Consider the following 21,416-nt stretch of genomic DNA (forward strand, 5'->3'; position numbering starts at 1 on the left):
GCCGCTATATCCCCATGGTCCTTACGGAGTCCCCAGCATCCACTAGGACGTCAGAGAAATATGCTTGGTAATTTGATGTTACTTATACCTCTTTTACCACAAAATTAGCGAGTCGTACTGGGGGGCCTGATACGGGAGCTTCTTGTGCGCAACCCGCCTCAGGCCCCCTTCACACCGCTAATTCCAACCCGGCATTTTGCCAGGTTGGTGACATCAGCAGTGATGCAGCGGGGGCGGTGCTTGGAGATCACATGATCTCCAAGTGCCACCCGTACATACACTGTGAACGATGCGACCCGGCTTCCTGGTTACACAGTACAGTGAGCCGGGTTGAACCCGTGTTCAACCATGCAAGCTACCAGAGTTGGAATATCGGGTCACTCAACTCGGATTATTCCAACTGGGCCCTTTTACACCGCACAGCAACACGGGTTATGCACATTCATGTGTAATAACCCGTGTTACAAGCTGGCGGTGTAAAAGAGGTGTTAGTAAGGACTTGCCATACAGCTAGGGCATTGTTAGTGAAACAGGCATATTTGTTTGTGAATGCAGGCTATTTGTACCCATAAACTGATAATGCAGCCATATATATATATATATATATATATATATATATATATTATCAGTCTCTTATGGATCATGCATATCAGTAAGATGATATTAGGAAAGTTCTTGGTATGTAAGAAAATCATGAAATGTGTAAATACATTACACCAAACCAAAAAATTCCCTAGCGCTTGTATGGTCAACTATCCTGCTCGTTTTATCATATATAATATATAAAAATGTTAACACTAAGCTGCTCCCAAATGGTACTACTGAAATACCAGCTGTGGATTGAAAATGCAAAAAAGATATAGGTATATTAGGAAGCGCTGTAGTTTAAAGTAAAACATTTATTACACAATAATCTAAAAAGAATTCAATAAGATAGACATATAATTCATATAGCTATATAATTGCTTCTCTCATAAGTGTCTCCAATAGTACCCAGCCGCACCAAAACCTTTAGTTGCAATGTTCTTTATATTTAAGGATATAAGGTGCTTATATAAACCATAAGGTTTTAAATGGACAGTGTCCCGTTTGACACATAACTCCTTAGATCTTTATTGTCAGTCAAACAGCAGCGTGAGGATTTTAGTGCCAAGCAAACCAACATGCAGTGACTCCTCCGTTAATTGACGTTATGTAATCGCTGTGTGAACGGGCTGAGGGAGGGCGCCGTAGCGGTGATGTCAGGCGCTATGCTACACCTCAGTCCGAACAAAGCTGACAATGTCCAGTTGTTTGCAGTGTAAATCAACGGGTCAGTCTTACCGGACTTGTATTTCCCGCACTCGCCGTGAGATCTCTGCAGTGAACTCACGTAGCAGTAGTGGCTGTGTGCTGTCCGTAATCGGCTGTCCTTGATATAAAGGCCGTGGAGACAACTTTAGATGGGTTTATTTGAGCTGCAAAGAAGTGCAACGTGCAATCGGGTCGGGATGACCACCAAAGTACCAACCAATCAGTTCCTAACTTTCATGTTACAGGCTGTGTTTGAAAAATGACAGTTAGGAACCGGTTGGCTGATACTTTATCTTCGTACACTTTATCTCCATCCAAGGCTTAGTGTATATATACCCCTTAAATTTGGGTGGGGTGTGTTTAAACTGAAATCTAAATTTCAGTGTACAAATAAAGCTGTCTAACATTTGTGGGCTACATGCAAAAGCAGACAGTATTTACCCTGCACAGAAACAATATAACCCACCCAAATCTAAATCTCTCGCACATGTTATATCTGCCACACCTGCAGCGCAGCATGGTTTTGCCCAGTTCTATGCTTTTTTTGCTTTGCTAACAAAACTGAATCAGGCTCTCAGTCACACATGGATATACAAGTGTCAAATTGATCAGCACAATCTCCTGGTGCGTGTTCGGCCGAAAATTGTATAAATGTTAATATTTGTACGAAACAGATGGACTGTAAATCACCCTTTTAAATATGTAGCAAAATCGCAGAAACATTGACACCTTTTCATACTCTGACTCTGTTTCATCCAACCTTGCACAGTATGTAATGATTCGTACACAAAGGCTGCGCATAACAACACGGTGACCGGAGAAGCAGCATCATCGCTACATATGCGCACTGCGGTTTTAGGGCAATTGCAACTGAACTGCAAGTGCACCCGGGTCTGAATCAGGCCCATTATCACGGAGATGGGGAGGGCACCATATTCCCCCCACATATTGACACCTGCGTATTAAGGGACATCCTCGTTTGAAAGAGGGGAGTTCCCTCTTTCAGACTATGGGGTGTATTTACTATAGTGCGTGTTTTTAGAAGTGGAGATGTTGCCCACAGCAGACAATCGGAAACTGGTTTTCATTTATGTAGCATGTTCTCGAAGATAACAGAGACTGATTGGTTGCTATGGGCAACATCACTTTTAAAAACCTGCACTTTAGTAAATACACCTCTATGTGCCCCAATAATAGTTACTGTCTGGCACTTGCATGTGATCATCAGATATTACACCTACACTACAGAAAAGGGGGGGGGGGGGGTACTATTGCTGAGATCTCCCCCATAGTATGCTGAATAAAAGAGAGGTTGCCTCATTTGATGCAGCATATTTTCTAGTTTTTAAAATGCAATGCCTTGTTGGGCAACTGCAGTGTTCCAACACACTGGGGGTAAATGTAATAGGGTGCGATAACCAGGAGGTGCAGGAGTTTGTGCAAGAATCCCTGTATTTTTAAAGCGGCAATTAGGTTGACTTTAATCATTTCAAATAAAAAACACTTCCTTTTTTTGCTCCTGTTTGGTAGATTTTATTTGCCGTGTCAGAAGATGAAAGGAGACGAATGATATTCCCTGAATATTTCTTGGAAAACACAGTATAATTTGTGTGGTTACTGCATAAACAAATCACTGATATTGATGATTTGATCAGACAAAAAAAAAAGTGGCAAAATAGGCTCAGCACAGGGGTGAGAAGAGTCTCAGCGGCAAATGGAGAAACAGAATACTTATTTTATACATTATTTTTATAGCATTATATATTTAGAGATCAGTATATAAACATCAGTAATGTTGACCACATCCTTTACATATGGCCTAATTTCAAATGGATGTTTTTGTTGTTCCTTGGATTTAGAATAGGTGACTTAAGCCGAAACTGCTTGCCATTTGCTATTAAACTAGGACAGGTGGGAATGAATGGCCTGCTGCCGAGGTTTGAACACATTGTAAACAGTACATAATGTCCAATATTAGTGTCTTTTATGTAATGTGCCATTTTCCTGTATGCCACTAATGGTCACTGGCAGGAGCTGTGTCTTCCTCATTCTCCTCACTCTGCGTGATGTCACCTGCAACACTCTCAGGAGTTGTATCAGTCTGTGTTCCTACGGAGGGAAAAATACTGGTTGTTGGAAAATGGCATATACCAATGAAACTACACATAATTAAAAGTTCGAATGTCGCGCACCTAAGCCCTTATTCAGAGTCAGATGTAAAAGCGATTTGTGGGTTTTTTCGGCCGCAAATTGCATTTTCCCATAGTATGCATGCTCAACCTTTTGAAGTGTGCATCTCATATCCAGGTATGCTATGCCTGGACCTGTGTACACTGTAGGGGCAAGGACCAGGGGCAGAATGTGCTTCTAAGGTGTCCAAAGTACAGTAAAGGCGTGGTATGACCGTGTAGCACTAAGTGTAACTAAAATCTTCTGCGAAAATGTCACAAAAGTAGCCTGGCTGACTGGTGGGTGCTGAATCTATAGTGTAAAGCCGGAAAGTAGATGGAGACTTGAGCAGATGGGTGGGCCAATGGGCAGCCAGATGGGAGGAGACTTCATTGGGCGGATGGGCCATTGGGAGGAGTAGTCGGCGACTAGGAGCGTGCAAGCAGGTAAACGGGGATGCCTTGGGTGTTCTGCTCAGACACAGTCGCACTGCGCACACACGGCAATTCATTAGCGACAATGATTACAGAGAGGATTTATTCGCAAAGTGCAGGGATCGATTGTGGGAGGTAACTGGAAGTGGAGGCAAAAACACAGGCGTCTTGGGACCTTTTTTGAGGCGTGTCTTGGCCTTATGTCTACAATCCTGCGGCCATTCTGCATGTCCACAGGGCTAATCAGAAGCCTGATAACTGACTGATCAGTGAGCAATGCTGCGTCTTTGTATGATGCCCGTAGACGTGTCAATACAAACCCCGGCCACCGAGACATTTACATATTCTTTTACATTCACTACCTACGGGGTCGCAGCTGTGAATGCATTAGCGCACATCTCTGACTCAGGCCCACTGGGCGCATGCAGTGTGGACCCATGCGCAGTGTGACTTAGAAGCAAGTGCCGTAGAACAAAATTGACCAACTGAGTGCAACAACGGCAGTGTGTCCGACGCAGGCCCATGAACTCTGCATTAATGCACTGTAATCAGTTCACAACATAAAGTGTACACTGCACAACACAACCAGCATATTATTATTAGTTTTTTAGTTTTTCTTTAGTCAACACACTTTGAGTTTTCCTTATTTAATAATTGTCATACAGTAGCCTGCATTGTGTGGTCACTAAACCTGACAATATATAGCACTGAGATACAATCCTGCTCCAGAGACTTTATTTACCATTCACTGCTCTCTCCAGGTCAATGTCACCAAAAAGGAACTTGATCTTTTCGGCAGCATGGTCTTCGTTGGAGGAGCCGTGGACGGCGTTCTCCAGCACACTCTTTGCGAACAAGCTCCTCAGAGAATTGGGAGAAGTTTTCTGGGCCTCTGTGGGATCTGTGGGTCCCATCAGTGATCTCCACTCCTGCACTGCATTTTCTTTACTGAGGATCATCATTAAGCAAGGACCTCTAGAAGCAAATGAAACAGAAAAACATTTAATGGTGACATCCACAAATTTTCTCTCTCTCTCTCTCTCTCTCTCTCTCTCAACAAGGTAGCTTGTCCCAGCCTCTTGTGAAAGAGACTAATGCTTTCTCTGGAAGACTGTAGACTCAAGGTAAAGACAGGGTTAATTCCCGACATATACCTTCACACACACATATCACAACTGCACGGGTGCATCACATGGGTGTGAATAATTAGCTGGCGAGTGCTTAGGGAGAAGGTATAAGTAGCAGTGGAGTAACTCCCAGAGACATTAGAGGCATTGGTCACCAGGCTCCAGCTGTCAGTGGGGCACCAAGAAAAAAAAAAACAAGGGGGCTACTGAACTAGGACAGAGCTTACTTCACCCATCTCATAGTTATTTGCTGCAGTCACTGCTGACTGTTACCCAAGGTCACAAATCGCCTTTGCAGCCCCCTTCAGCTGAAGAGTCTTGGAATGTGTGTTAACAGATCAAAGTGTGTGCTGTATATAGTGAGCTACAGCTCTGCTGTCCTGTCTTATATGGAGAAAGAAAGGAGAGCAGAAGTTGTTTTAAGGAAGTGCACTAATTATTATAATAAAACTTTTAGTTTTTTTTTAATCAAAGCTTGGAGAGAGATAAAATTGTGAGAGATAATGCACCAACCAAAGCTTCTATTTTTCAAACACAGCCTGTAAAATGCAAGGCAGAAGCTGATTGACTGATACTTTATCTCTCACAATTTTATATCTCTGAAGTTTGATAAAACTCTCCTCAGAGCTCTATTTATTATCGACCAGGACCCGAAAATAAAGATTCCTTATCGCCACAATTAGCTACAATAAGGAATCTTTATTCTCCTAGATGTACCAATGGCAAGTTGCCGGGACGTCGGCAGCACATGTGCTATCCGGAGCCACTCGGGCGGCATCACCTTCTACTTTGCTTCCGGACACCTGCGCCCCCGAAAAGTAGACTGTCTTGTGTTGGGGGCAGGGTGACTGATGCTGGACAAGCTCAGTCTCCTCAACCCCGTCCCACACTCCACTCTGTCAAGCCCAACCCCATTCACTGTTTTTCTGACCCCTGACGCTCTGTCTTGCCGTACCTCCACCCACCCCCAATTGTTGCCCTGAACTGTGACCCTTTCCACCAGCGTCAGGGTTGGCCCTTCCAGAGAGCTCCAGTACAACACACATCTACAGTATCCGAATACCTCTGTTGTTTCCCATACATACTCATTAAATATCACCTCTAATCACCCAATAAACACATCACAGCATTGTCCACAACCAAAAATGTGTAACAGAATTACAAGGAAAAAAGCACAAAGAGATGCACAGTCTGCATACGGAGAGTACAAAAGAGCGGAGAAAGGGTGAGGATGTTCCAAAGAGAACAATAGTAATGATGAACATAAAAAAGGGAATGCTAAGAATAATCTGTATAATAAAAGCAAGTGATTATAAGAGAAAATTAGATGGGGGGGGGGGGGGGGGGGGGAGAGAAAAAGAAGAGGGGAGTGCTGAATAGAAACAGGAGAAAAAAACAAGCCAGGCAGTGATGGGGACATCATCTGGTAGGACAGGGGTGGCCCAGTTCAGTCCTCAAGGGTAAATGTTTCCCAGATAACCTGTGGTGCTTTTACATTTGTCAGTTAGTAAAGAATACACCTGTGCACAAGCTAGGAGATCTGAAGGGTGGGTACACGCTAGCATGATGTCAGTACGATTTGCTGTGTCGGCACCACAAATTGTCCACATTGTGCAGTGTGTACCTGCGATTGCATGTTCCTGCCCGTCGCATGCGACATCTTCTTGTAGGTCTTGCTGCATGGCCAACTGGAAGCTATTGCATGCGATACGGTGCATATTAATGAAGTATGGAACAGTGATTGTTCTGTCGTTCATTAAACTGGCCTGACTGCCTGTCATCCTGGTGTGTTCTCAGCTTTAGGAGTTCTTCAGGACTGAACTTGGCCACTCCTGTAGTAGAACATAATATCAAATTATGAAATTGGTTTATGAAATTGGTGGGCAACAAGTAAGCTAATATGCCCCATACCATGTAGTTTACAGACATGCTGAATAAAAGGGTTCAGTATAATTTGCCGATAGACGAGATGCAGGATGTCAGTATACCGACAGTGGCATTCCATCCATTAGAATCCCAAAAGACCGTCCATTAATCCGACAGTGGGATTCCGTCCATTAATCTCCCTGACCATCACTTTATCCCTATCCTAACCCTCCCTTGTGGGTGCCTAACCCTTCCCCTCCTTGGTGGTGCCTAACCCTACCCCTCCCCGCTTGGGGACTAACCCTAACCCTTCCTTTCCTGCTGCCTAAACCTAACCCTCCCCGCTTGATGCCTAGCCCTTACCTCCTCTTCTAAGTGCTTAAACCTAACCCTCCCTCCCCGGTCCCTAACTTTCCCATCCCTGCTTCCTAGCCCCTCCTTCTCCTGCCTAAGCCTAACCACTCCCCCGCGACAGGACTCCAGCGCATCCAACTGTGAGGAAAATTGGGATATTGGTTGTCGGTAATGTGACGCCGGCACCCCGAGCGGCGTCGGTATGTAGATGCCATCATTGCGTCCTAACTCAGGATCCCGGCATCAGTATATTGACCGCCAGGATCTCATCCATCGCAAAGCTAACTGCTTCCCGAATAAAAGCCTCCGAAACACTGTCCACAGTCACTTCAGTCGGACTAACCTACCTGCACATATAGTCAACAAGTTGGCTGTAAAACGGCTTGCCCTTGTGTTCCTTGTAGAACTCCTCAGCCATCTCTTTACTCAGGCTGGTCTCCTTTATTTCAGAGATGTTAAATCCAGAAGCCTGAATCCTTTCCATGATTTCCTCTGTAAATACACTTTATTTAAGCACAAGCACATTTATCAATATACACACAACCTCTATGTAAGTATTGGTCACTAGGAGGTGTGCAAAACCTCTGTAACTTTTACTGTTGGATAACAGGAATGTGTGAGGACATTTCATAAGTATAAATAAAGATGAACAACATGAGCTAATGTACTGCAAAGGTCATTTTTCATGTGTAAAGGGCCACAAATGTCCACAGCACAGGACAGTCAAAAAGACAAATCACACCGGTGCAGATGGGAGACAGATGGTAGAAGAAGACCTGCTTGTGAGAGCTTACAGGCTAGGGGGCAATGCTGAGACAGTAGAAGCTATTGGGATTCGGAATGTAGCTGGCAGAACATGCTGATGTGAATCATGTGACTGAAGGATAGGCGGAGGTGGATTTTGATACAGCCAACAAAAGATTGAGACATTATCAATGACTCATCTTCATAGTGTAAGATTCTTAACCACTGCCCCGGGCCTGAAGACACCTTGACCCACTACAGGACGGGTATGTAACCGCTGCTCGGGAGCCACCTTGGGAATAGCACAGCACCCCCCCCCCCCCCCCCCAAATCTACATTGCCTTAGCGATGCTTAGAACTTGAAGACAATGGGTGGACTGTCACTACACTGAGAGGTAGGGTGTAAGAGCTTTGTACTAAATGTTATATATTTACATTTTTGTAGACCAGATGTGTATTGCAGCCCATTCTCATAAATACAATCTTCCAACTTGGCCGTCAGACCAAAAAGGTTATGCACCTCTACAATCTATTATTCTGTATGGTCCTGTCTATACAATGAGTCAGTCCCTTATATGCTACAACATGTCTTGATGTTTTGTAAATGGAATTCATGCTGCAGTTAAAATATATTACTCACTTCTTAACTTCTTATTCTTCTAGATCTCTCTGCTGCTTTTGACACTGTTGACCATTCTCTTCTCATACAAACACTACAATCCATAGGTCTTCAAGACACAATCCTCTCTTGGTTCTTATCCTACATATCTATTCGCTCCTTTAGTGTTCGCTTCTCTGAATCCACCTCCTCTTCGCTACCTCTTTCAGTTGGAGTACCACAAGGCTCAGTCTCAGGTCCTCTGCTTGTCTCAATATATACCACATCTGGTGGCAAACTAATCAGCTCTTTTGGATTTCAGTATGCAGATGATACTCAAAACTATCTCTCCTCCCCAGATTTGTCCCCATCTGTATTGGGCCGTGTCACCTGATGCCTTTCTGCTGTTTCATCTTGGATGACATCTCGCCTCCTCAAACTTAATATTTCCAAAACAGAGATAATTATTTTTTCACCGACCAATAGTAGTTACCAACCTGAAATCTCTATCACTGTTGCGAACTGAATCAACAATCCCACCCCACAAGCTTGCTGCCAAGGTGTCATACTTGACTCAGAACTGTCCTTTGCTCCCCACATTCAATCTGTCTCAAAATCATGTTACATGCATCTAAAAAACATATCCAAAATACGACCATATCTTACACAAGACACTGCAAAAACTCTAATCCATGCTCTCATTATCTCCCGCATTAATTATTGCAATCATTTTCTTGCTGGTCTTACCAAAAAGACTATCACCATTACAATCCATTCTGAATGCAGCTGCGATGCTAATATTCTTTTGCTAGACGTTCATCCACTCTGTCAGTCCCTCCATTGGTTACCTGTATTCTACCGTATTCAATATAAAATACTCACACACAAGGCCATTAACCAAATTACACCAATGTACATCTCTTCTATCATCTCAAAATATCTTCCAATCTGACCTCTCCGATCTTCACAAGATCTACGTCTATCATCCACATTCATTACTTGCTCCAATGCACGATTGCAGGACTTTCTTCGGGATGCACCCACTCTGTGGAATGCCCTAACACGCACAATAAGACTCTCCCCTAGTCTCCAAACCTTCAAGCGTTCCCTGAAAACTCACCTCTTCAGGCTAGATTATCACATTCCAGAACCGCTCACTCAACCTTCATAAGCTTTCCTATCCGATTATATCCCCACTGTAAAGTCCGCACATATCTTCCACATATTTTCTCTTTTTTCACTTTCCCTTCCTTCTGACCATGGTTCATCATTGCTGTGATGTGAGATCATGCAGCCCACCTAGAACCTTTGCAATTCGGTGGACAAATATGCAATAGATAGTGCCTATCGCTGTATATCAATAGATATTTCCCTATAGATTGTAAGATTGCGAGCAGGGCCTTCCTACCTCTATGACTGTTTGTTATTAATATTACCCAGTTTTGTTTTATCTTTGTTTCCAAATGTAATGTGCAATGGAATTTGCTGCGCTATATTAGAAACCAGCCACCACCCATCTCTTGCCACCCCTCCCCTTCCCTCTCACCAACTCTGACATCTTTCTCCCATGTATCTGGTGAGGAAGTCATGGCCCTCCTCCGTTCCTCCCCCCACACCACCTCCCCACTTGAACCTATCCCCTCCCACCTCCTCCACACCCTCTTTCCTTTTGCCTGTTCCCATCTTACTCACCTGGACTTTGCTGCGCTATATAAGAAACTGTATATAAGAAACCAGCCGCCAACCCTCCCTTGCCAGCCCTCCCCTTCCCTCTCACCAACTCTGACATCTTTCTCCCATGTATATGGTGAGGAAGTCATGGCCCTCATCCGTTCCTCCCCCCACACCACCTCCCCACTTGACCCTATCCCCTCCCACCTCCTCCGCTACCTCTCTCCTTCTGCCTGTTCCCATCTTGCTCACCTTCTCAATCTCTCCCTCTCATCAGGCACTGTCCCCTTTGCCTTCAAGCATGCACTCATCTCCCCTATTCTTAAAAAGCCTACCCTTGATCCAAACACCCTCTCCAACTATCAATCCATCTCTCTCCTCCTTTTTGCCTTCAAACTCCTTGAGCGTATTGTCTATAACCGCCTCACTGCCTTTATTTCCTTCCACTCACTGCTTGACCCATTCCAGTCTGGTTTTCGTTCTCTCCACTCCACTGAAACTGCCCTCACAAAAGTGTGCAATGACCTCCATGCAGCCCAATATAAGGACCACTACTATCTGCTTATTCTTCTTGACTTCTCTTCTGCTCTTGACACTATGGACCACCCTCTCCTTCTGCAAATCCTTCACTCTCTTGGCCTGCGTGACACGGTCCTCTCCTTGCTATCCTCCTATCTCTCTGATCGTTCCTTCCCTGTCTCCTCTCATGACACTACCCCCCCCCCCCCCCCACTTCCACTAACTGTTGGTGTCCCCAAAGGTTCTGTTCTTGGTCCTCTCCTTTTCACTCTCTATACATCCTCTTTAGGTGAACTCATTAGTTCTTTTAACTTCCTTTCCTCCTCTGATCTCTCCCCGGCTCTCCTCACTTGTACCTCTAACTGTCTCTCTGCTATCTCTTCCTGGATGTCCCAGCGCTTTCTTAAACTCAACATGTTCAAGACTGAGCTGATCATCTTCCCACCCTCCCACACAACCTCACCTCCCACAATCTCATTATCCATTGATAGTACGACTATCTCCTCTAGCCCCCAAGTACGCTGTCTTTGCGTAATCCTTGACTCCTCCCTCTCCTTCAAACCACACATTCAGCACCTATCACAAACCTGTCATTTTCATCTCAAAAACATTTCCAGGATCAGACCCTTTCTCACCCAGGATGCAACCAAGACCATTATCCACTCACTGATTATTTCCAGACTGGATTACTGTAATCTCCTCCTAAATGGCCTACCTGACAATTACCTCTCTCCACTCCAATCTATCTATCCTCAATGCTGCAGCCCAGCTCATATTCCTCATCAAACGCACTACGTCCACCTCTCCTCTCCTACAAGCACTTCACTGGCTTCCCTTCTCTTTCAGAATCCAATTCAAACTTCTCACACTCACTTACAAAGCCCTCACCCACTCCTCTCCCATTTACATCTCTGACTTTATCTCCCTTTACTCTCCCACCTGTCCTCTTCACTCTGCTAATGCACGCCGACTCTCCTGTCTTCTGATTACTTCCTCCCACTCCTAACTCCAAGATTTTTCACGTGCTGCTCCCTTACTCTGGAATTCTCTACCTCTCCCCCTCAGACTCTCCACATCTCTATAGAACTTCAAACGGGCTCTCAAGACCCAATTCTTTACCAAACCCAGCCAAATCTCATCCTAACACTCTCTCCCATGCTCGGTCTACCCCATCTGTGTCACCCCTGTCTTTCTGCTCCTCCCCTTTAGAATGTAAGCTCTCACGAGTAGGGACCTCTTCACTCATGTGCTTATCCTTTTCTTACTTTAATAATCCTCAACTGCCCAAATCCTGTTCTCGGCCACCTTGATACTTATCTCAGTGTCGTCTACTGATGTAGTTATGCTTAGTTACCCTGTACTTGTCCTACATTGTCTTCAACTGTAAGTCACTGTTTTCCGGTTTTGATTATTTGCATATGTACTCTGTAATTGGGCGCTGCGGAACCCTTGTGACACCATATAAATAAAGGATAATATTAATAACGGTTTAATAAATAAATAAATAAATTAAATTAGCAATGGTAATAGCAGTAATTAGAGCTCTACTGAATAAAAACATATGTCCGTTGTGCTCTCAAATAATCAAAGGAAATGTAACACATAAACAGAATGAAAGTTCCTAAGACTGAGCTTCCCAAAGTCTGCCATACAGTCCAGGTTTTAAGAATATCCATGCTTGAGCACAGGTGAATACATTTGTACCTCAGTCAATTCGATCTAACCGTTTGGACTCAAACATGTATCCTTAATACCTGGACTGTAATGGGGAAGTTTAGGAAATGCCCATAGCAATATAGAAGATGCAGGGAATGATTTTTGTATTTAAACAACATACGGGGTCACCTGTGAGACGCGGGATCTGTTTTGGTAAACTGTTATAGGCCCTACACACTGGCCGATTTGTTTGAAAGATATGAACGATCTCGTTCATAAATGAACGAGAACTCGTTCATATCTTTCAGTGTGGAGGCTCCAGCGATGAACGATGCGCGGCCCGCGCTCGTTCATCGCTGGTCCCCCGTCGGCTGTACATGCAGGCCAATATGGACGATCTCGTCCATATTTGCCTGCACTGCAATGGAGCCGCGTGACGGGGGGAGTGAAGAAGCCTCACTCCCCCCCATCACAGCCCCCCCGCCGCTGGGTCGCTCGTCGGCCGTATCCGCCGTCGGGCAGCTCGGCAGCGGATCGGCCAGTGTGTAGGGCCCATTAGATTTAATCAGCCAATCAATATTTCTGTTCTGAAAAATCAATCTGCACCACCAAGGGCAAACGATTTTTATGAGGGGTTTTGAGATAAAACTCCCACATACAGAGCCGAGGGAGACAATTAAATTGAATAGCGCCGGGAATTAGCTCCCGAGGCTATTCAATTCAGCGCGCTGTTGAGTCAGAGAATGCCCATTCTTCCGGACTAAACAGTGTTTTGTCAGAAGAACCGGCATTCTCTGACTTAAGTGCCCACCGCGATGCTTTTTACGCTGCACTAAGGGCAAGGGCAGAAATCAGCATCGCGCCAGCACTTTTGGTGAATTTCTGCAAGAAGAAATCATGACATCGGCTGTCACATCACGCTGAATTGAATAGCTGTGGGAGCTAATGCTTGGCGCTATTCATTTTGCTTTGAAGTTAATTGACCCCATAGAGAGGGACAGAGAGAGAGAGAGAGAGAGAGAGAGGCATGGAGAGGGAGAGAGAGAGAGAAGGATGGGGGACAGAGAGGGGGGCATTGGGAGAGAGAGAGACAGGGGTGCATGGGGAAAGAGGGGGGGCATGGAGAGAGAGAGGCATGGAGAGAGGGGGATATGGAGAGAGAGAAAGAAAGGAAGTGGGAGGGAGAGAGTGAGAGAAGGGGACGCGGGGAGAGAAAGAGGGATTGAGGCATGGGGGGGTAGAAATAGGTAGATAGCAGCAGCACAATGAGGAGAGGTGTCTGAGAGAGTGATTACCTGGAGGTAGGGAGGAGGCCCCGTTGTCTTTACAGCCAGGAGCTCCGGGATGTGCAGTGACTCTGGCAGGCTTCCCACAGCCCGGCAAAACTAAAGTCAGCCAAGGAGTGATATCAGAGACGCAGGAGGAGGAGAGAGGCAGAGATGCAGGAGGTGGTGGGGGAGAGGCAGAGATGAGAGAGAGAGAGGTAGACACGCAGAAGGAAGAGGCGGCTGGGGAGAGGCAGAGACGCAGGCGAGGGCAGAGACGTGGGAGAAGGAGGGGAGGCATGGCTGATGCAGGGCGTCTGAGTTATTAAGAGAGGAGCCTGTGCTGCTTGCTTAACTGTACCTTTGTACATCGGGTGCCTTTATCTCCTCATTCTAAAAAAAACCCCAAACGGTCAGCTGAGTTGATTTATCGGCGGGAGGGGGTGTTTCCAGGTACTCAGAAAACCCTCCTGCGTGCGCGTATGACTGAGTTTTGCGTTATCACAATTCTATCTGGAATTGTGCGCGGCAGAAAGAGTGACTACACCACTTTACAGTCCATCTCCAACCGCTTCTTCATTTCTCTAACCTTTTCTGTTTTAGTATGTAATGGTGCTGCACGTCACCTTTGTGTATATCAACGTCTTTATTATAATGGGTAGGATTTGCATTCCCTAATAATCTGCGGCTGGAAAGTTACAAAAGGCATCTCACTGATAGTATGGGCTGATGACATGACAAAGACAGTTTTCTGTTTCTTATGGGGAATACTGTACGCCCAGCCTTCACTCTAATTTAAATAATCACACCTACAAATATGTACACTGCTGCGCTACAGTACAGAAGCCCCACACTGGTTCTCCCTGGAGGGGCAATGTCCCATAGCAGGATATATGTAATCATTGCTTGCTATGTCTGCATGACAAATCTGAGTCACACAATAGGGCTGATTCAGAGGTGGATGCAGAACCGGCTGTGTCTATTGGCAGTCTGCAACTTTATACAGATGCCGCTACAAAGTCCTTCCCTGGTGTACATCTACACATCCGAATGTGCAAGAACTGAGACGCCTACTGTCCGAGTTTGTAGCCGCCGAAATACCGATTGGCGCATGTTTAGATGCCAACATCTGTTGCATCATTGCAACTTGCACCAGATGCAGTTTCTCCGTCAATGTATGGCCTCCTATGTAAGCGCTTGGCATCTGTGTGAGCAACCACTTTCACCGCGACGGCCATAAGACGTACCATCGTCTTGTATACGCACTCCTCAGTCACCGCCCAGGAACTGACATTTTTGATACCGTGCGTCGTCACTGACTGACAGGCGGCACACGGCAGTGTTACAATGTAGCGCCTATGCGCTACATTGTAACCAATGGTGGGAACTTTCTGCTCAGCGGTGAGGTCACTTTCGGTCAACCGCTGAGCAGAAAGTTCCCACCATTGGTTACAATGGAGCGCATAGGCGCTACATTGTAACACTGCCGTGTGCCGTCTGTCAGTCAGTACAGGAGCACACAGCCGATCAGGAGGGTGCTACAACGTGGCGCTCCCTGATTGGCTGAAGAAACCCACTTAGACAGAAGTCAAAGTGGGTTTCTGGCATTCGGGGAAAGGGGTCCCATGTGAAAACATGGGGCCCCTTTCAGTTCGTGGTCGGGACTCCGTTTTTTTATTTTCTCAAGTACGTGGATTACAAATGGATTTGAAGAGGACCGATCTACACTGGATTTTGTGAGTATAATTTTTTCAACAGGTACCCCATGGATTCTACTGGACAAGAGGACCGACCTGCGTGTGAACATAAGGTAAGTATGTGTATATGTTTGTGTGGATGGATGTATTAAAACTTTACTTTCAAGGTGTGTGTGTCTTGTCATTTTTGGGGTATTTTTTTAGTAGTAGTTCTACAGGTACCAGCGGCCCAGTTTTTCCGCCGCATGCTGGTACTTGTGGTTCTCCAAGTACCAGCTTGCGGGGGAGGCTTGCTGGGACTTGTAGTACTGCTACTAAAAACAATATTCATAACTATCAACAAAGGCTATCAGCCCCCCATCCGCAGCCCATTGGATGGGGGGACAGCCTCGGGCTTCACCCCTGGCCCTTGGTTGGCTGGGGGGGGGGGACCCCTTGATTGAAGGGGTTCCCACTCCCCCAGGGTACCCCGGCCAGGGGTGACTAGTTGGATATTTGATGCCACGGCCGCAGGGCACGGTATAAAAGTGACCCCCGGCTGTGGCATTATCTGTCCAGCTAGTGGAGCCCGGTGCTGGTTTTAAAAATACGGGGGACCCCTACGCTTTTTGTCCCCCGTATTTTTGGAACCAGGACCAGGCGCAGAGCCCGATGCTGGTTGCTTAAATATGGGGGAACCCCTGTCACTTTTTTCCCCATATTTCTGCAACCAGGATCGGCTCAAAGAGCCCGAGGCTGGTTATGCTTAGGAGGGGGGACCCCACGTAATTTTTTTTAAAGTTTTACAGTGTTTATTTAAAAAAAAAAAAGAACCCCAGCACGGATCACACAGATCCGGCCGAGATTCATTTTGAAAAAGTCGGCAGTGTTTTGCTAATCACTGCCGTAAAAAACAGAAAAAAAAACACGAATGACATCGACATCGGAAAACCCGAAAAGGCAAAATACGGCAGCTTAGTAAATTAGTCGTAATCAATTCAAAAAGTTGCAATTTTACACTGTCGATGTCATTCGTGATTGATCTTTGACCTTTTTCGGAAAATTACGAATTTTAGCAAATATACCCCATGGTGTCCCGGCAGCATCATTGTTACACACTTCTGTATAGCCCTCAGCACTTCTCACCTTTGTGTTCTTCCAATGCGTCAGGCTTAATGGCTGCTAAGGTGCGCTCCACTGGGAAGAAAAACTGGATTTCCTTTTCTGCCTCATCTAGTGTAGAACTTCCATGGAGTTGGTTAATTGCACTTTCCTGAGGATTAAACTGAGCTCGCAGGCTAAGATCAGACACATACATGTGATAAATTAGTCATTAGGCAAACCAGACACATTACATATCTACATAGCTGCACTACAGGTCAGTACAGAAGCCCCACACTGGTTCTCGCTGGAGGGGCAATGTTCCATGCCAGGATTATATACACTGCTGTGATACAGGTCAGTACAGAGGCCCCAAACTGGTTCTCGCTGGAGGGGCAATGTCCCATGGCAGGATTACATATCTACACTGCTACACTACAAGTAAGTACAGAAGCCCCACACTGGTTCTCGCTGGAGGGGCAATGTCCCATGGCAGGATTACATACACTGCTGTGGTACAGGTCAGTACAGAAGCCCCAAACTGGTTCTCGCTGGAGGGGAAATGTCCCATGGCAGGATTACATACACTGCTGTGGTACAGGTCAGTACAGAAGCCCCACACTGGTTCTCGCTGGAGGGGCAATGTCCCATGGCAGGATTACATATCCACACTGCTGCACTACAGGTCAGTTCAGTAGCCCCACACTGGTTCTCGCTGGAGGGGCAATGTCCCATGGCAGGATTACATATCTACATTGCTGCACTACAGGTCAGTACAGAAGCCCCACACTGGTTCTCGCTGGAGGGGCAATGTCCCATGGCAGGATTACATATCTACATTGCTGCACTACAGGTCAGTTCAGAAGCCCCACACTGGTTCTCGCTGGAGGGGCAATGTCCCATGGCAGGATTACATATCTACACTGCTACGCTACAGGTCAGTACAGAGGGCCAGACATGCGGGGTGGACTACTCTGTGCCAGGCGTCCCCCCCCATGTCTGAGTAACTGATCGAAGCCGTGCTACGATTAGGTCTGAATTAGGCCCAATGTCCCATGGCAGGATTACATATGTACACCTCTGCGCTACAGTACAGAAGCCCCACACTGGTTCTCCCTGGAGGGGCAATGTTCCATGGCAGGATTACATATCTACATTGCTGCACTACAGGTGAGTACAGAAGCCCCACACTGGTTCTCGCTGGAGGGGTAATGTCCCATGGCAGGATTACATATCTACATTGCTGCACTACAGGTCAGTTCAGAAGCCCCACACTGGTTCTCCCTGGAGGGGCAATGTCCCATGGCAGGATTACATATCTACACTGCTACACTACAGATCAGTACAGAGGGACAGACATGTGGGACAGACAAACTCTGTGCCAGGCGTCCCCCCGCATGTCTGAGTAACTGATCGTAGCCGTGCTACGATTAGGTCTGAATTAGGCCCAATGTCCCATGGCAGGATTACATATGTACACTGCTGCGCTACAGTACAGAAGCCCCACACTGGTTCTCCCTGGAGGGGTAATGTCCCATGGCAGGATTACATATCTACATTGCTGCACTACAGGTCAGTACAGAAGCCCCACACTGGTTCTCGCTGGAGGGGCAATGTCCCATGGCAGGATTACATATCTACATTGCTGCACTACAGGTCAGTACAGAAGCCCCACACTGGTTCTCGCTGGAGGGGCAATGTCCCATGGCAGGATTACATATCTACATTGCTGCACTACAGGTCAGTTCAGAAGCCCCACACTGGTTCTCCCTGGAGGGGCAATGTCCCATGGCAGGATTACATATCTATACTGCTACACTACAGGTCAGTACAGAGGGACAGACATGTGGGACAGACTACTCTGTGCCAGGCGTCCCCCCGCATGTCTGAGTAACTGATCGTAGTTGTGCTACGATTAGGTCTGAATTAGGCCCAATGTCCCATGGCAGGATTACATATGTACACTGCTGCGCTACAGTACAGAAGCCCCACACTGGTTCTCCCTGGAGGGGTAATGTCCCATGGCAGGATTACATATCTACATTGCTGCACTACAGGTCAGTACAGAAGCCCCACACTGGTTCTCGCTGGAGGGGCAATGTCCCATGGCAGGATTATATATCTACATTGCTGCACTACAGGTCAGTACAGAAGCCCCACACTGGTTCTCGCTGGAGGGGCAATGTCCCATGGCAGGATTACATATCTACATTGCTGCACTACAGGTCAGTTCAGAAGCCCCACACTGGTTCTCCCTGGAGGGGCAATGTCCCATGGCAGGATTACATATCTACACTGCTACACTACAGGTCAGTACAGAGGGACAGACATGTGGGACAGACTACTCTGTGCCAGGCGTCCCCCTGCATGTCTGAGTAACTGATCGTAGCCGTGCTACGATTAGGTCTGAATTAGGCCCAATGTCCCATGGCAGGATTACATATGTACACTGCTGCGCTACAGTACAGAAGCCCCACACTGGTTCTCCCTGGAGGGGCAATGTCCCATAGCAGGATATATGTAATCATTGCTTGCTATGTCTGCATGACAAATCTGAGTCACACAATAGGGCTGATTCAGAGGTGGATGCAGAACCGGCTGTGTCTATTGGCAGTCTGCAACTTTATACAGATGCCGCTACAAAGTCCTTCCCTGGTGTACATCTACACATCCGAATGTGCAAGAACTGAGACGCCTACTGTCCGAGTTTGTAGCCGCCGAAATACCGATTGGCGCATGTTTAGATGCCAACATCTGTTGCATCATTGCAACTTGCACCAGATGCAGTTTCTCCGTCAATGTATGGCCTCCTATGTAAGCGCTTGGCATCTGTGTGAGCAACCACTTTCACCGCGACGGCCATAAGACGTACCATCGTCTTGTATACGCACTCCTCAGTCACCGCCCAGGAACTGACATTTTTGATACCGTGCGTCTCACATGTAACAGCGCCTCTGTGCGTGTACTCTGTGTAATGCCGGCGCCGTAGGAGTTATTAGGAATATTCTGCGCATGCGTTGTAGCATAGCATTGGCATTGTGTGCTGCTCTGTACCAGGCCCTATATTAACCCTGGAGAATGGTAATTGTGGTGCAGGGAACGTCCACTGGGAAGATGCCGTCCTGTTACAAGTGTATAACATTATAGGGCATATATAACTGGCATTGCAGTTATATTGGAGGCCAATCCCGGACCATTTTTTCAATCCCGGGAATCGGGATTGAAAAATGATCAATCCTGGGATTCCCAGAATACCCGGGATTGGTTCCCTAGCAATATCCGCAGCTGTCCCACTCTGCCCAGACCACATAAAAAACATTCCCTGACTCCCCGGGAGGGATGGTGGGTCCACCTGCAGCAGCGTTGGTGTGCAGGCACTGAGGTCCTGGCGGTGGGCGACTGTCTGAGGTCACTTTGCGCATACAGCTGCACACCGCCAGCCGCTGTACACAGCCGGGAACAGGGGGAGCCGGACAGCGTCTGAGCCTCCTGAGGATGCTCAGTGCTGCCCGGCATTGAAAAATAGGTGTGCCAAGCTTGTGGCATCATATTCAAAAAAACTTGAGGCTGTAATTGCTGCCAAAGGTGCATCAACAAATTATTGAGCAAAGGCTGTGAATACTTATGCACATGTGATTTCTTAGTTTTTTTATTTTTAATAAATTTGCTAAAATCTCAAAAAAACTTTTCACATTGTCATTATAGGGTATTGTGTGTAGAATTTTAAGGGAAAAAATGAATTTATTCCATTTTGTAATAAGGCTGTAACATAATAAAATGTGGAAAAAGTGAAGCGCTGTGAATACTTTCCGGATGCACTGTATATCTGTCCCTAGATATTATAGTTAACAGGGTCAGGACCAACAAACATGTAACTTTTTGGACAAACAACTGTGATATCCTTACTCAGGGGGGAAATTGTTGTGTTTATGGATGACATAACTTAGAAATGCGGAACATTAAGGTGTAAAAAAAAAAAATTAAGAAAGAAATATCACATTTCAGGAATGTTACTCAAATAAGTCAATGAAACGAGCAACGATACAACTATAAACAGGACGCGATGCTCTGTCATCCACATGTTCTACACACCTGTCCGGTTTGTCACTCAGCGCTTCGGCAATATTGGCAGGTCCTAGCAGGTCCCTCCAGTGTCTCACTGCATTTTCCTTCACCAACGCCAGGGCTAGAACGGGGCCACTGATAGAATGAAATAGCGCACGTTATATTTATATTCCTTTCCCCAAGTGTCTGGAGTAACACAAGAATGGGTTGGTGTTTATTACAGGGAGGAACTTAGCATCTCACCTGGTCATTTGCTGCTCTAAGGCCGGGTAATAGTCTTCATTTACATGCTCCTTGTAGAACTCCTGGACCTGCTGAGTTGTCAGCATGATCTCCTTCTGCATTGCTATAGAGAAACCAGCATCTCGGATGCTTTGCAAGACCTCGTCTGAAATATAAGACAGGCAAGGGCCAGATTCAGAGCCCCACACAATTCGCACGCAATGACAAGCCTCATGTATTTTGCAGCAGCTCTTGCTCATACGTTACACGGGATCCGGATTGAAAGTCGACAGTAACTAGGTCGACAATGTCTAGGTCGACCACTATTGGTCGACAGTAACTAGGTCGACAGGGTGTCTAGGTCGACAGGGTCTTTAGGTCGACATGTTCTAGGTCGACAGGTCAAAAGGTCGACATGAGTTTTTCACAAATTTTTTATTTTTTTGAACCTTTTCATACTTAACGATCCACGTGGACTACGATTGAAAAGGTTAATCTGTGCCGAGCGAAGCGGTAGCGGAGCGAAGGCACCATGCCCGAAGCATGGCGAGCGAAGCGAGCCATGCGAGGGGACGCGGTGCACTAATTGGGGTTCCCAGTCACTCTACGAAGAAAACGACACCAAAATAACATTAAAAACTCATGTCTACCTTTTG

At 46.3% G+C, this 21,416-nt stretch overlaps 1 protein-coding gene across 2 annotated transcripts in view; it reads right to left on the reverse strand.

Moving 5' to 3' along the window:
- Positions 1-879: 879 nt before the first annotated feature.
- The window catches only part of NME9 (NME/NM23 family member 9), an 89,929-nt gene continuing 69,392 nt past the window's right edge, over positions 880-21,416 (reverse strand). The window contains exons 11-16 of one of the 2 annotated variants that reach the window (XM_063921818.1): positions 20,782-20,926; positions 20,566-20,673; positions 16,519-16,670; positions 7,591-7,735; positions 4,639-4,871; positions 880-3,402 (exon numbers count right to left, since the gene is read on the reverse strand). In XM_063921818.1, coding sequence (XP_063777888.1) covers positions 3,308-3,402; positions 4,639-4,871; positions 7,591-7,735; positions 16,519-16,670; positions 20,566-20,673; positions 20,782-20,926 — 878 coding nt within the window. In that variant the 3' untranslated portion in view covers positions 880-3,307. Of the gene's footprint in view, positions 3,403-4,638; positions 4,872-6,684; positions 6,856-7,590; positions 7,736-16,518; positions 16,671-20,565; positions 20,674-20,781; positions 20,927-21,416 lie in introns of those variants that run through there. The other variant, XM_063921819.1, reaches the window with a different exon arrangement.

Source organism: Pseudophryne corroboree, chromosome 5, assembly GCF_028390025.1.
Source record: "Pseudophryne corroboree isolate aPseCor3 chromosome 5, aPseCor3.hap2, whole genome shotgun sequence".
NCBI lineage: Eukaryota > Metazoa > Chordata > Amphibia > Anura > Myobatrachidae > Pseudophryne > Pseudophryne corroboree.